Source organism: Python bivittatus, unplaced genomic scaffold (assembly GCF_059951505.1).
Source record: "Python bivittatus isolate LINGU-HERP-01145 unplaced genomic scaffold, Pbiv_v1 ctg000270_np1212, whole genome shotgun sequence".
NCBI classification, from domain to species: domain Eukaryota; kingdom Metazoa; phylum Chordata; class Lepidosauria; order Squamata; family Pythonidae; genus Python; species Python bivittatus.
Window position 1 is genome coordinate 2,672,252 of NW_028277050.1, and position 16,978 is coordinate 2,689,229.

The 16,978-nt window shown below is 39.3% G+C and overlaps 1 protein-coding gene across 2 annotated transcripts in view; it reads left to right on the plus strand.

The window, feature by feature from the left end:
• WARS2 (tryptophanyl tRNA synthetase 2, mitochondrial) overlaps positions 1–16,583 on the plus strand; it is a 28,485-nt gene extending 11,902 nt beyond the window's left edge. Inside the window, exons 1-6 of one of the 2 annotated variants that reach the window (XM_025168369.2) lie at positions 4,214–4,688; positions 5,531–5,788; positions 11,934–12,014; positions 12,713–12,798; positions 13,168–13,286; positions 13,738–16,583. In XM_025168369.2, coding sequence (XP_025024137.1) covers positions 4,638–4,688; positions 5,531–5,788; positions 11,934–12,014; positions 12,713–12,798; positions 13,168–13,286; positions 13,738–14,186 — 1,044 coding nt within the window. In that variant the 5' untranslated portion in view covers positions 4,214–4,637 and the 3' untranslated portion in view covers positions 14,187–16,583. Of the gene's footprint in view, positions 1–4,213; positions 4,689–5,530; positions 5,789–11,933; positions 12,015–12,712; positions 12,799–13,167; positions 13,287–13,737 lie in introns of those variants that run through there. The other variant, XM_007430912.3, reaches the window with a different exon arrangement.
• The last annotated feature ends 395 nt before the right edge of the window (positions 16,584–16,978 follow it).

The window sequence follows — 16,978 nt, forward strand, 5'->3', positions numbered from 1 at the left end:
GCACAGTACTCACGTTGACATAGTCATCACCATAAACAGCCTGCATTAGTAGTGAATTTCAACTGGAAGAACTTTGGTGGGCAAAAATTCAGTCACAGTATATTTCTTAAAGCTTGCTGTTGAGTACTTACTGCAGGCTTCCATTTCACAAATGATAGCCACACAATCTTTTCTCATAGTAACTTCCCACCAACTGAAATGAAAGAGCAAATGCCCAAGAACATGTCAGAGCTTATAGTGTGTCAGTACTGCCATCTGTTGGTGACTTATAATATTGGAAGTATTCCTTTTCATTCACTGCAAATAGCATCAGAATACAAAAGTAGCCCAATTTCATCATATATATTCAAACCAAAGTCACTATAAAAGCCCCCAAAATCTAACAATCCAATTAAATCATCTCCCTGTCAAGATTGTTTTAACAGCTTTGTGAAAAGCCAATAGAGTGTCACCAGGTGAGCATCCTGAAGCGAGATATTTTACAACATTAAATATTTTGGGGCCATCACAGAGAATTGTCTGCTCTGACATCCCTTTTATTATTATATCCTTTTCTGCACTTCGTTAACATTGCTGGCTTCAGAAGGGAATAGTATAATACATATAAATACATGTACATATAATACATAATACATATAAAAATGTCTTTTTATGTACAGGAGCTTAAGGCTCTAGTACCCCTAAAAAGGTTGTAGCCTTACCCTGTCTCACAGTAGAATTGGTAAGGAGATGGAAATATTGTTTGTCCTCATACAACAGGATTAACTTGTGGAACATTAATCTCTTGTAAATCCATAGAACCTCTGTCTGTCTCTCCAGTCTGTAACAGAGAGGACAGAGCAAGTCTGTACAGAATCTAAAATGCATTAAGACATTTTCCCATGTAAAAATGGCTCTAGTCTGAGTTTGCATCTCTTGTAGTTTATGTTTCTCTCCAATGGGAGTTCCTCTCTCCCTTTCTCTCTCTAATCCTTTACTAACTCCAGATCTTTTGAGTATGCAGCTCTGATGTCCTGACCTCAACATTTTAGTGAAGCACATTCCAGCTCCATGATTTCATGACACCAGGCTGAACTCCCAGCTAGGCTGCCTTCTGACTCTTGCAGGGTGAATAAACAGTGAATAAGGCTTACAGAAGGCCAGTCAACTAGGTATGGCTTTAATGCCATGGTTTTAAGAATTCTCTTTTATTCCTCTCGGTATACTGCACTGCTTTATGCTGCCTGAATCCTTTATGAATGAAGTATCAAAAATAAAAATAGTGTACAATAATTACATGCTGCTCAAGGAAGAATGTTGCAAACAGTATAAGAACAAACTTCATCATCCTATCAGTTAGTTTACCAAAAGCGTCAGCCACATATATCCTTCCTGTTTTACTATCATATCAGTCCATTTATTTAATTGCAGTTGTTATTCCTTCTGGTTCTCTATTACTGAAAAAGGAATAAGAGACCTCATTCAAGTCCAGTCTCAGCTTTATAAGCTCCCCTGGTGACGATGGACCAACTACCTCAAGATGTTGGTTGTTTGGAAGAAACGAGAAAGGGAACATGTCGTATGCTGTCTTAAACTTCTGTTTTAAAGGCAGAATATAAATCAAACAAATATTACCCAGTTGTGCCCATATCCTTGACAGTATCATCACTGTTCTGTAATAGGCATTAATCCTCTTAGTATTTAAAATATGTCTCTTCTTTCTTAAAATTTGTTGAAATCTAATTCAGTTTATTGTGTTTTTAGATAAGTTTGTTCCTCAGGAGCTAGTACGATAGAGCCACTTTGAAATATATCTTCTAGGACTGTTATTGGAGTCCATTCTGGTTGGAAGACTTGCAGGTATCTGCAAATCTGTTTAATTCAAATAAAACTAACTCCTGACTAAACTTAAATAAAATTATGCAATTAATCATTTGGCGTGTCATTTAATCTGTTTCTAAAAAAAGTTTCGCTATTATTTTTTCTTAAGAGCCTTCCCTTTTAGACATTATCTAGTAACACAGTTTATTAACAAATTAAGTTTAAAACAAAAGTAACTTCCTCCTCCTCTCTTTTCCTGAAATAGTTTTAAATGCAGTCATGGAGACTTGCTTGCTTCTGTTACAGGTTTCCTTCACCCACAATACCCAGTTGGATAGAGACACCTTTGCTGCAGATGTCTTGGAAATAGGGTTTGTGATATAGCCTCTCTTATGGCCGTTTATGCCTGTCAGGGTTGTCTCTGGGTGATGGTGAATGGATAGGTGAATGATGTTCTCGGATTCAGAGCTCTGGGTAGGGCTGAGATGAGGTCGTGATTATAATTTGGAGGAAAACGGGATTCTCATTAGAAGTCCTAATAATACTTGCACCTCTTCCCAGCCTTAAACACTGGCACATGGAAAATATTTGAAATAAAAATATTTCCAGTTGATTTGGGGGTATATGGGAATGTTTGAAGTGTAATAGATCAAATTCTGACAGCCTGGATTGCTGAGAGACTGGTCAGCCTTAGAGGCTGGGAGTGGAATAAAGCAAGCTTTCTAAGATGTCGTAATTTAGCTAAGCCCTACATGTGTAATTGTTTTAATCTTTTCTCCCACAACTTAGTTGTTCCCAGGCGTTTAATCATTTCAGTTTCTCTCTGAACTCTCTCCAGATTATCAATATGTTTCATTGTTGAGGTATCCATAATGGGTCACAGTATATTAGATGTGCTTTTTATTCTGCATGTAATATGATCCATCCTTAATCTTTTTTTATTGTTATTTTTAAAAAAGGATTTATAACAAATGTGCTACAGTGTGGCTATTCTACATGTTTAATGAAACCATTTTCCCTGCCTGCCTCAGAGTTCAGGTTTCTGTTAAAACACAGAGGTGACTTTTTTCTTTCTTTTCTTCTTTCTCTTTCTTTCTTTCTTTCTTTCTTTCTTTCTTTCTTTCTTTCTTTCTTTCTTTCTTTCTTTCTTTCTTTCTTTCTTTCTTTCTCTCTCTCTCTCTCTCTCTCTTTCTTTCTTTCTTTCTTTCTTTCTTTCTTTCTTTCTTTCTTTCTCTCTCTCTCTCTCTCTCTCTCTCTCTCTCTCTCTCTCTTTCTTTCTTTCTTTCTTTCTTTCTTTCTTTCTTACAGAAGAGAGGATGTGAATTGAAGATGTCCTCTTCTGAGGTTATACTAATCCACCTAGACAATGCTGTCTCCTCTGGCTATCTAGTCTGCTGTGGAGAGGGGCCTTCCCTGCCCTGGTACCTGTGAATGAATTTTATTATGAGAAATGAGGCCTTGGACTGAATATTTTTAAAATGAAAAACATGGGCCTTGTATTTAGCAGTGGGGTCTCCAACAACAGTTCACTGTACCACATAACTTTTGAAACTGAGCTGAGTTTCAAAAGTACCTTACAAATATGGCATGGGTTCAAAAAGAAAAGAAAGTAAAAACAAATTCTTCTGGATGAATGGAATCCCTGGAGTTTTTTAAGAGCAAACCTATATCTTAGAAGAATGTGAGGTTTTAAAAAATTCTATTACTTCTGGAAGTGGTGTGCTTGGCACCAGGATGCAGATTTTGGAAGCAAGAGCCCTTTTTAGGGTATAGTGCACTGTATTTCTAGTAGTCACTGGGAGAAATGTATATTTTTCAATGTTAAATAATTTTCTCAACAGAAGTTATATTTAATGTGAATGTGAGATTTGCTTCATCATTTAATATGGAAAGTAAAGTTAAAGGGACCACCCAGGAAGTTGCTTGCCTCTTGAGAGATGAAACTGTCAGGCCTTACTGATGATTGATGATTTCAACCGATTCCTTAAATAGCCTAGTACCGAGTTATAGCTCAGGTTCTTTTTGAAAGCTTACTGAATAATCCAGCTCTGTTCAGACAATCATATTTTAGGTTTTCCATTTTGTATCCACAAGCATGTTCTTCTCTCAAAGGAATTAGGGGGTGGGTAGTGCTTAAAAGACATTCAGGCAACCGGAGAATGAAATGATTAGGAAAAAGAAATTGAATAACCAGAAGTTAAAATGATGATGCTACCACTGTTTATCATTTATTGGAGATGTTGCATCATTCTTTTTTCTCTCAGAATTGTAATTAAAGAACCTCTTATGCTTTTGTTGAGACTGAGGCCCTTTCCATACAGCAGCCTTAAGCTTCTTCTTCTGTTTGTAAACTGGATGGAAATGAAGCCGTCTTAAGAAATCCCTTTCTGGATTTCAGGCCTTCTTCCACTTCGGCCACAGCGATGTCTTGATGTTCAACATGGACCATATTTCCTACATCCCCTGATTGATGAATTCTCCTGCTTCTCCTCTTGGGCCAGTTAAAGAAGAAGATCAAAGTTTTACCATATACTGGCAGAACTCTTGTCAATTTCATCTGCTTTCTTTTTTTTTAGACTGATTGAAGTTTACTGATGGAACAGTGAAAGGATAGATTTAACTTGTAAAAAGAAAAGAAAAACGACAGGTCCATCATTTTACTGTTTCATCAGTGAACCTGTTAAAAAAAAAAATTAAGCCCAGCTTTTCACCATTCCATGGGTGAACTTGTTAAAAAAATGACCGTGGAGGGCAGCAACCGGTGACTGGAAGGGAAGGAGCATTCCTGCCACAATGCATAGTAACCAGCTGGAGTGGACGTCTTTGCCTACAATGCAATGATTGAAATGGAGCACATGAACCAGACAGCACTGCTTGAATCAGGACAAGTCAGAAAACACTACTTTTGATTTGAAGTAGAAAAAAACAAGTGAAGGCTGTCTTCTTGATGAGCTGGGTGCAAGTGGAGGATAATGTTGTGCCTTCCTGCCCTTGAGAAATTGTCAGTTCAGTAATCCATACTTGTCCTGGGACAAGCTGATCCTCTGGATCAGGCCTACTCTGCAGGGCTTATTCTTAGTACAGCAATGCATGTCTTATATTCCACTCTGCATTCAGAATTTTCCAATACAAAATGCATGTGGCTACATATTTTGCAATGATGACTTGGAATTTTGTTCCCATTCCCATCTGTTTTTCACTCCAATCCATGAGTAAAGAAAAATGCAGAGTACTGGTACATAGCAGGGGCTAGGAGTGCTTCTTTCACTTGTTCTTGAAAGGGATGTGTCCATTGTTACTTTATAGAGCAGTGTAATTGTCTTCTATAATATAAACAAAAGACAAGTTATTGCCTCTAGAATCAGGTAACCTCAATGTAAAGGAAAGAAGCTGAATAGGAAAAAAACTCTTTCCTCTTATATCACCTTTCTTTCAGATGGAAGCAGTGACTAGTGGAGGTATTTGGATTAATTACTGTATGAATTTTATTTATTTACTTTGCTGCAAAAGCTTAGCTTTAAGCTGTTTGTGAGAGGAGCACAAACAACACACTGTACTACCTTTTAGTGTGAAGTGGTGTTTAATGGGTAACCCATTTCTTAGTTGTGCTGCTTGTTGGATTCATCTCAGCTTTGTGGGAAGAAGAGCAAACCTGCATAAACTGTGCCTCAGTTATCAGCGATAATTTACTGCACAGATATTTAAACCTATGGTTGTGGTTTTGTTACAGAACAAAAATCTGAAAAGAATTTTCTCGGGAATTCAACCAACTGGGATTCCTCATCTGGGGAATTATTTTGGTGTCATCACAAGTTGGGTGAAGCTACAGGAAGAATGTAATTCTGTATTATACAGCATTGTGGACCTCCACTCCCTCACTATACCAAGAGAGCCAGCTGTTCTACGTGAAAATATCCTAGACATCACCGCTGTTCTCCTGGCCTGCGGCATAAACCCCCAAAAGTGCTTCCTTTTCCAACAGTCCCAGGTTTGTCTCTTTCTCTTGAGGTTTCTGCATGGTTTGTTCTTGATCAAACTGTATATATGTCCTTATGCTGTTGCCTACATATCTACATCAAAAGTCAAAGCTAGTTTTGAATAATCCTTGAGGGTATTTCCTATGAAAAATGGACAGGAAGATTATCAGCCTTCTAACAGAATTGCTTCTGGGCTCACTAACAAAGAATAAATCTTTTTGGTCAGAATCTTTAGAACTAAAAGGCACCTAACTATGCATCAGAGTGTTCTTCTTGCCCCCTTTATAGCCCTGGCCTGCATCAGAGATTTAAATGGGGGAGGGGAGAATACAAGAAAAAACGTATTGTATTGTGAGGCTGAGTTTTTATGGTTTGAGTATTTGCATCTGCAGTGTGGAGGAAGAGTTGCTATAAGGAGGAGAAAGGAGTTCTATTCTGGTGTTGAACTGCAGTGGTCAGAAGAAGGAATAGAAAGAGTATGCTGGTTGTAGCCTTAGCATAGCATCAGGATCCCTAGGATCCGGAGGGAAACAGCACTGGTGCTGGACAATAGCAGCAGGAATAGCAGGAAGGAGACTTCAAAATAATTTTGCATTATTTATGAACTCAGGCGTAATAGTGGTAAAGAGGAGGCTCTGCAGCATTCAGGCAGTGGCAGGAATGAGAACCGCAAACACGGGAGAACAGACAAATTGAGGGTAGGAGACTCAAAACTGATACCCATATTGTGCTAACTCATGATTGCTGTAACCAAGATTTATTGAATAGGCTGCAGGTGGACTCAGTTTACATAACCCATGGAACCATAAGCCATTAGTTACATAATAGGATAAGTCAGAACCAAATAAACTACATGATTTAGTGCAATGTATGAACACAAGCTAAGTGCAGGATGCTGTCTTCCCTCTGTGTCTGGCTTATAACAAATTTTGTTGAAGACTGAGAGCATGCTTCTTAGTTGCAATCTTGCATTGAAGGATTGAGTAACATAATAATAATGTTTTCATTTGCTTACTTTCCACTTCTTTCCTTCCCCCAAAGCATATAATCCTCCTCATGAACATTGATTTAATAGTAGGGTTGTACCCCAAGTATATATGCACAGAATGACGTCCATGAACAGGAATGTTTTGTGCCAGTGAAATAATTTGTAAAGTATCTGCATTGGGCTGAGTTTATTGTCCTGGCTTTAGTTTGCCCTTACCAGTAGGAGGCAGACCCAAGTGACCACAGAACCTCCTGACCATATATCTTGTGATCATTGACTGCCTCCAGAAGGACAAGGTTCCCAGCGCTTTCCTTCCAGTGCCACAATTAAAATGCCCCCAGTTATGCCATTTGGCAGGTCAAGGCAGAGGCTTGCAGGAAAAAGTTTTCCAGACCCTGTGTTTTTATGGGAGACTTTTTGATTTGGGACATATTTATTCAAAAGGAGATCCCATTTCAATGGGTTCAAATGTTTATTTAATAATAATAACAAAATATTCTATTTTTTTCTGAGTTCTGTGTAAAAATCTACTTTAGAAATTAACTTTTTGTTATAGGAGGATTGCAGTACCATTGTGTTTATGTATTTTAATTTAAAATTATTTTAGGCTGCCCTTAAGGATGGAACTTGCCAAAGGCAGCATCTGTAATAAAATAAAAATATAATAAAACAGTAAAAAAGAAATTTTACAATTAGCTAGGAATCAGGGGTTAGCTATTAAGCTTTGGGCATTTTTGTGGCCTGACAGACGAATGAAATGCACGATTAAAATACAAAATGCATAGATTGCCCAAAACTTAGTTTTACTAATTTACCACCAAGTTAAAGAAAAGAGAAGGGAAGGGGAGGGAGAGGAGGGGAGGGGAGGGAAAGGAAGGGAAGAATTCTTGAAATAAATATAGACTACAGGTTTGGAACAGGTTTGGGAGACAAACAACATCATCTTCTAATGGCTGGGAGAGCTCTGACTTGATTATTCTGAATTAAGATCTTCCAAGCAATTATTCCATAGGATCAACAGCTGGCATACTGTGAAATGTGTGCAGATGTTCTAACTGCTCAGAAGTGGTTAAGCCAGCATGCAGCCAAAAGACCAAGATAGGAGTAGAAAGCGAAGCGAAGCAAGTGGTGTTGTCTGAGTGTGGTCAAGCGCTAGTCTGTATATACCTATATACATGAGGATGAGGCTGTATGAAAGAAAGTGAAGGGTAAAGAAATAACCAAAACTCTTGAAATGCAAAAGGAAGGTTTTTTTATTCCCTCCCCCCGCCCCCTGCTTAATTTCTAGGAATTGTTTAGTCCCTAATGTGGCGTTACAACAGCTTCAGCAAAACAAAAACCAGTTGCAACAGTTAAAATAACTAAAAATTTCCCAAGAGATGAAATGGCAAACATGAAAAGGGAACTTAAATACATCAGAAGAGAACCCTTTGCCAGATCCGATTTCAAAGTAACACTGTCTCAGAAGAGAAGAGAGGAAAGAACTGATGGGGGACAAAACACACCCTATTCAATGAAAACATTCTAACCCAACCTGACTCAAAGTAGAGTATATGGATAAGTCAGATTGCATCTTGTTTATTGGACATTAATATTCTTTGCTCATTCAGCGGTCTTTACAATAAATGGAATAGTTCTCTTTCTTAGAACTAATGTGTCAGATTTTTTTTCCTTTTCAGACTTAGAGGGTCTTTGTAATAGTTGTGTGCTACTAGATATAGTACAGAAAAGGAGCAAATATGCTCTTGAATGCAGAATGACAGATTCAGCACACAGTTCCCACGGAGCTACTGTCTGAACTCTTGCTTTTGATTCCAGATTCAGATTGAGACAAATCTGGTTCTCTGTTCCTCCTCTAGCTGAAGAGTGTCACCTTCCAAAAATTCCAAGCTGTCAGGAAAGACTAGAGCTGTAGAATTTGTTTTAATTTGCTGCCATTAGCTAATGCTAACCATCTTCCTGACCATTAATAAGCAATCATCTTAATAAGCTCAGACAATGTAGCAACAATAATAAGAGCTTTGATTTAACTATTTCATAGTTTCTATACCCATAGGTTTTTGGTAGTTTGGATCCGAGAGATCTGGAACTGCTATTTGGCTCTGAATTTCATTGGCTGAGTTAAAAAGGAAAAATCTGGAAATGCTGCCAGTGGGATACATATGTTAAATCATTCAACATTAGTACAACAATCCGTTTATTTGAAAAATATAATTTATTAGAAAACTATCCAAAGTAGATTAGATTAACAGTAACCCACACAAATATCTATAACAAAACAGAACTCATCAAAATATATGAGAATTTAAAGTCAGAATCTAAAGATAAAGTGAAGACACTGATCAGGTAATGTTAACCAGCAAAGGAAATGGGCTTGGGTTATCTGTCCTGGAAGACGATAATCAAGAAACAGTCTCAAAATTAATTTTATGCCAACTGTTGTTGGATGTTGCTGTTGGTAGTAGTTGTTGTTATTTCAGAAAACCAACTAGCCCCATTTTTTAACCAAATAAAATTGAAATATTTGTGAATAGCAGAATGAAATGAATATGAGAAAGAGTATATTAAATAGAAATACACTTTATGAATCAGACCAAATTATTGAATTGATGCTTAGTCAGAGCTCTGGAGATCAGTAGGAGATGCAGCATATTGGATGATCACATCTTTGGGAAATTAACCTGGGTAAACTATAGTGGAATTTATAATACTGAGGTTCTACATATTTTCAGCTATACTGCAGGCTTTGATGCCTAAGGCGGGACTAGAACTCACGTTTTCCTGCTTTCTAGCCTGGTGCTTAACCACCTAATATTAGAAAAGCTGTTAAGAACAAAATTAAATGACTGAATCAAGTATATAATGCCAAAACCCAATCTTAATTTCTAGTCATCTGCTCCTCCTCACTACCTCTCTCTGAACCTGTTCTAGTTTGTCTAAGTCTTTCTTAAAGTAGAATGATTACTTCTGTTGATGCGACTAAAATAGCATATAACTTTTTGCACCCATGTTAATACTGTAGACTGATATTCATTTTGTAATTAACTGATCTAAAACCTTTTTCACAAGTACCATTTCCAAACTATCAGGAAGTCACAGGATTGTAGGTTTATTTATTTATTTATTATCAAACTTGTATGCCCCCCATCTCCCCCAACGGGTGACTCTGGGTGGCTCACAATAATAAAAAAGGAAAAAACACAAGTCCCTCCAACCATGGATAAAATCTATAATAATTAAAAACATATATTAAAAATGCCCTAAAACCTCCTATAATTTTTAGCCCTAAAAACCTGCAAGATGCTGGTGGGGGGACAAACCCATCACCCCACCAGCCATCTCCACAAGTGCGGGCCCCCCTCCGGCCCCCAGGCCTTCTGGCAGAGCCAGGATTTAATCCCTTTCCTGAAGGTTAGACTGGAAAGTCAAAAACATCCTGGAAGAAAGCAGTAGCAAAGCCCTTTCTTATTGCTATCAAAAACCTCTACTTGGATAGGTCCGTAAAGTGACCAAGAGGTGAACTCGATTCAACGGGATTTTTATCTTTTTATTGCCAAAGCAGGTATCCCTAACTTATTCCTACAATATATGTGATCCAAACTAATATAGTTCTATGTTTTACCCCCCGTGTAGCTACATCTTGTCCATAAAATTGCTGTTTCTATTCTGGTGAGAAAGATAGTTCCTCATTCTTTAGTATTTCAGGGATCAATATGAAGTTCCCCAAGGAATTACCAAATTTTTAAGAGGAAACAGAGGATAGTGAATTAAATCAGCAGAGCATTTGGCATGATGATTAGCAAACTAGTCAAGTGTGACCTGAATGGTATGGCAATTAAGTGGATGTACAGCGGGCTTGAAAAGCATATGCAGATTTTCAAGAGCTTATCAGTGGTTCCTGATCAGTTAGAAGAGAAGTATCAAGTGGGGTGCCACAGAGATCCATCCTTGGTCCTGTCCTGTTCATTTTCATTAATGATTTGAATGAAGAGAGAGAGGGAATGCTTGTCAGGTTTGCATATGACCCAAAACTGGGTAGGATAGCTAATACCCTAGATCAGAAATAAAATTTAAAACAAGGTTGATAGAGAATGGGCTGAAAGTAACAGAATAAAAAGTTTTTAATTTAAGAAGCAAAAGGTGTAGGATGGGGGACATTTGGCTTAGCAATGGTACTTGTGAAAATGATCTTAGAATAGTAGTTGATTGCGTACTGAATATGAGCCTGCGGTGTGCTATGGCTCCAAGAAAACGGGGGAGGGGTGATGGCAAGAGCAGTTCTGGCTGCATCCAAGAAATACAATTTCCAAATCATGGGGTATAATTAACCCACTTTAGTGGCTTTGGATAGACTCCACCTTGAGTACCATGTCCAGTTCTGGACAATACTCTTTAAGAAGGCTTCAGAGAAATTTAAAATAGGTTCTCTGAAAGATTACAAGGATGATCAGGAAACTAAATCTTATGAAGAGAGATTGAAGGAACTGGGTATGTTTAGCCTTTGAAAATAATGGGTGAAGGGCGATATAATAGCACTCATTAAAAATCTCAAAGCATATCACAGGTATTGTTTTGACTTGCTCCAGAGTGCAGGTCATGGAATAATGGATTTAAGTTATAAGAAGACAAATTCCAATTGAATATTAGAAAGTTCCTAAAAGTAAGAACAGTTTGACAGTGGAACCAGTTACCCAGAGTGGTGGGCTCCTGTTTATTGGATGTGTTCTGGTGAAGGCTAGACAGCTGTCTAGGATGTTTTATGCTGGATTTCTGCACTGAGTTGGAGTTGATGGCCTAGGATTCTGTAGGTGGTAAAACTTAAACATGACACTTAGAGAACTAAACAGACTAGCTGGACAGCACTGGCTAGATTCAGATGCCATAGATAGGAACATGCTAAGACCTTAGGACACATACTAGCTCCCCTCTCCTACATGTTCATTTTCTCCTATGTGTCTCTTTACTATTTTTGATGTGATGTCTAAACAAGGCAAATTATAATTACCACAGACAAGCAAGTGGAGCCCAGAGTATATTTTTGGGACCTGAAATAAGCCCATAATTCAGCTTCATACAGTACTTGCCTTTATTTGGAAGGGTAGCTTCCAGCTGGTCTTGAGTTTATATGAAAACACAGTGTACTTATTTTCATGTATCATTTGTTTCAGGTGCCTGAACATGCTCAGCTTGGCTGGATCTTAGGGTGTTTGATAGGCATCCCGCGTCTGGAACATTTTCCCCAGTGGAAGGTAAGGTTTCATTGAGAAGACAGAGGTAAGCTGGCTGGGAAATTCTCCATCACCTTGGTAGCCCATTCTTCTGCCTGTGCATATGCGTAGGGAGAAAATGGGAATCCTTGATGCTAGAGGATGCAGTTGAAATTATTGAACATTAGAATCCTCTGGGTGCCAGATTTGTCCCCCTCCCCTTTGTGGGAGGGGTTCCCAAGGGGTAAAACTCCATCTCCATTCTAGTTTTTGGTATAGTGCTAATATGTAGCTTTTTAATTTGACAGGCATATATCTGTGCCTGTACAGTAATCCACAGCTCTAAACCCAGTTTAATTTATTCCTTTTTTAATGGTGCTCAGCCTATCTGCTTCCCTCAAAGTGGGTCATCAAGTATTAAATCTACAGACCTTATGTTACATTAAATTATTAAAATTCATCCAAGATAGACACTCACACAAACATGCATATTATAGGAATTGATTATTGTACTTTTTGTAGGCTGTTCCTTTACTTTAAACAACATTTAAGCAACTTGCTTGAGTGACTTTCTGACTTTGTACAATATTCTTATAAATCTCAAATATGATTTCTTATTCTACAAATAAATAAATACCATCTCATTTTATGGAAAAACTATCTAGCCTAATTGTAACTATTTTATTCGAGATCAAATAATGAAGAGATTAGCCAAGTTTGTGTTATTTTTCTACCACTAGCTTAAGAATACCAGCCAGGCCAGCGGAGGAACAGTTGGTCTCTTCACCTATCCTGTCCTTCAAGCAGCAGATATTCTTCTCTACAAGTAAGAATGACCAGTTTCTTTACTCGCAAATGGAATCCCTGTAATATAATGTGTCATAGAAAAGGTGTCATTGAATTATTGGGAGCATCCAACTCCCCCCAGTAGAATGGTATCATCAGTGGAGCAGATCCCCTGCCTTCCCCATTACAAGGCCATGTCCACTCTAAGAAGTGGGAGGTTCTCTGCAGCAGATCTTACGGAGACTACTGCTGAAAGTCTGGAAGGAAAGGAAAATAAAATTTCATCCTGCTCCAGCTTCTGTAAACTACCAGCAAACCTAATAGCTCTCATTAGCACTCGTTCTTCAGTTTTCTGAAGGAGTTTGAAATAAGCAGATGGGATAGCACAGCTTTCTTCTTCATTTGAAAGGTCAACACATGTTCCTGTTGGAGAAGATCAAATCCTCCACTTGGAGCTGACTCAAGATACAGCCCGCCACTTCAATAAGAAATATGGGGAGTTCTTTCCAGTGCCCAAAGCCCTTTTAAGTGAGTAAGAAGAGTAACAAATATCACAACGAGCTGCAAATCAATGTGTTTTGGGTGGGGAGCAGGATTGGGCAAGTATCAAAAAAAAAAAAAAAAAAAAGCAAGGGCATAGCCCCAGCGTTGAATCTTTTTGGCAGTCTGAAACAAACATTATATATGTCATCATTCCAACTGGGAAAATATTTGTAAGACCCATCAAAGCTGTATAAAAGGCTGCCTCTCAATAGAATCAGATCTAGAGAGTAGCTTGATACGTGCATCTCACGTCCGTCAAGCCAATCTGCACCTCATGAAGTGAGTTGCAGCTCACAAAAGCTTATACCTTAAAATAAAAATCGGTGAGTCTGAAAAGGTGCTACCAGACTCTTTCTGATTTTTGGCTGTCTTATACTAACATGGCTCTCTTCCTAGCGGGTACAGATGATAATGTCCTATTTTCTCTTGATTGTAGCCACAACAAAAAGGGTGAAGTCCCTCAGAGATCCCACATCCAAGATGTCAAAATCAGACCCCCATAAATTAGCCACGGTGGGCATCACTGATAGTCCTGAGGAGATAAAGCTGAAATTTCGCAAGGCTGTCACAGACTTTACCTCTGAAGTGACGTATGATCCCGAACGCCGCCCTGGAGTCTCCAATCTTGTGGCCATTCACTCTGCTGCAACAGGACTCAGCAAAGAGGAAGTGGTACAGCAGAGTACTGGCCTGGATACGGCCCATTACAAGGCAGTGGTGGCTGAAGCAGTCATCGAAAAACTTGCACCAGTTAGGAATGAGTTCAAGAGACTAAAAGAAGACAGATCTTACCTGGAGGAGGTTCTATGGTCGGGAGCAGAAAAAGCCAGAGAACTTGCAACTCCTGTGTATTGGGAAATTAAAAGATTGGTGGGGTTGCACTGAACCCAAGAAAAAGTAGCTGGCATTTTTCATTACTTCAGTATGCACCCAACTGCATGTTGCAGTCCTCTGTTTTGAGGGTCCAAAAGAGGATTGGTTGTCAAATCTTTCCCTCACATGTATTAATTGTATAGAGCCAGGCTTGGAGACTGCAAAGAGCCAAACTACATGCAATACAAGGAAGACCTCTAAGTAGGGTTAGGGTGGAAAGCTGAATCTCCTCCAAGGGCCAGATTTCCCACCAGACAGATGATTATGTGGGGTGGGACTTCTGGAAGAAGAAGCCCTAGTGGCTGTGTTTAATCATTCCCAGTATCATTTGAGTAGAGAAGACAATTGTAGCTGATCTAGCTTTGTCCTGCCCTCAAGACAGATCGGGAGACAGCAAAGCACTGAGAAGTAAGGTTTTTAAAAACTGTCTTGCCAGTCTGAGTGAAGATGCCATGAAGCCAACTCAAGTGAAAACTCCTCTTTCAAGACATTCCAAGCACGTTACGACAACTGTTACTGAGACTTTGTTGCTCCCAGTCTCCAGCACCTTGAAGGAGCAACAGCTTTCCTGATTGGAAAGACAAGAGTATAGCAAAGCCCTGAAGGAGCTTTAGGCTGAGGAAGCATGGTGAAGTGATGGCTCTTAGCTTAGGGGGAGAGGGAAGTTCAATCTGGGTTGTGGTCCCAGGGGTCAGATGGGGAGACTTGACAGTTTGGAGTTTTCCCATGGGAGTTGAAGATTCCTTAATTGCTTCTCTCATCTTTTCCTTCCCCTTTCCAGTATGAAAGCTGCCTTAGACAACCTGGGCTTGAGTGACAAAAATGGTACATGATTCCAGTGTGCTGTTGCTCAGAATATTCTGCCTTCCTAACACAAGCTTTGATTGCTGATCCATGGCTGAAGAGAGTCTCTCAATGGCATTTGCTACTCTTGGATCCTTAAGTACCAAATACTTTTTACTCCTCTGTTACAGAGCCCATGAAGATAGGAAATGGCACTTTATTCTCTAAAATACACTGTGGGAAAAAGTGGGAAAAGTCAGCCACACATCTCTGGATATTTGGAAAGGGAATGCTGAGTTTATAATTTGTGTTCTTCCTCAGAATAGAGAGGTTATTCCTTCTATTCCATAAGATGTGAATGGCATTCATGCGTCTTTCTGTTAGTATGTTTGCAAGTTTGTTTGAAGAGCAGCTTAACCTATGGAAAACAGGACAACATTATTATGTTGTGGAAGCTTGGCAGACAGAACAGACTCTGCTTTATGATCTTAGAGTTTTTCATGTGTAGCCAAACTGGTTCTGAAACAGACTTCTTCAAGCTTTTTTGCCTTACGTCACAGTGTGAGCAAAGGACTGCAGCCAGAGCCAGGGTTCCCAAACAGCTGCATAGCAACTCCAACTTCCTCTTATTTTGTTTCATGTTTACTAACTTCACAGATAGCCCTAAAAACTCCAGGGCCAGTTTTCCATTGTGATCCCCTTCCATTTAGCATTGTTAAATCATATTCTCGAGAAAATCCCAGATGATGTGGGAGTAGCCATAAATGTATCCGACCTATGCTTCCTCATTAGTACTCTATTCTTTGCAGCCCGCCTCCAAAACTAATTCTCCTCCAAGGCGGGCAGGCAGTTCCCAGTATCTGTGTGTAGGCGTTCATGAGTGCATAGAAACATGCACAACCAGCCTTCCCTTGCCCACTCTGTGGAGGGCATGTTTTTACTGTATGATAATACCCCTGGCAGGCAGGCTGCACGGGGTGGGAGGCGTCCTTCTACACAGCTTCAGTATTATCATGGTTGTGCCCTGTAGCTACACAGCCAGAGTCAGCCAAGAGAGCACTGCCCCAGCCTGACAGCACCTCCTTGCAGCCTGCCAAAGAGCTGATTGGTGGGTTCCCAGGAGAGTAGGAGGTAAAGGGCAGGATGCTAGCATCTTCTGAATTGCCATCTGGAAACTGTTTACACGTGGCTGCCTGCTAACCACAGACAGATTCAGCTCTCTATGCAGACTCATCAAATAGTGCGTTTGAAAACAAACTCAAGCTCTTCATTTAACCAGTTTAGCTCTTTAGAGGGATAAAATTCTATCTGTTGCTGGCTAACTTGCGCAAATGTTCACTCTTGTATGCAGATGTCTCTGTCCTCATCAGCCACCACTGGTTTGCTTTTTAATGTCAAATCGGAAAGGCCCTATGAGATACGCTGCTGCAGAAGAGCACTTGAAAAAAGAATTCAGTGCTTTTCCTGCGCTGTATGATCTTTACAGGTTCTCTTTAAACCCACTGCATTAACACATGAATTCTGCCCATAAGCGAATCCGCATTGATACAATGGAAACAACTGTTGTTATCTCATTGTAATGGGAGTGAAAGATGAAAACAATTATAAAACAATGGCAGCCCTTTGTTGCTGAATGAACTGGAAACCATCCTTGGCGAAATTAGTAAAATGGTTAAAAGGCTGGATGGTGAGTGGGAAATAAGTTGTATTCATTTGGATTCTTTGTTTCCATATGCTGCAAAGGCAGTGAGATTGCTGCCAAAATCTCATTACAATAGGGTGTTTTTGTTATATAGATAAATTGTTTGATAATTTTGATACAGCTTAGCGATAGCATGCTCCATGCAATGTGGCAACAGTCAGGTGGATGAGGGAGGTTTTATGAGAGGAACAGTTCTGCTCTCAGAGAATGCAGGATTACAACCAAAAACTGCGACAAGTCCCCAAGAACAGTATAGGTCCTGTTTCTTTAAAAAGATGTTTTTTATCTCAACGTTATTATTTTCATAAATAACTCGGCA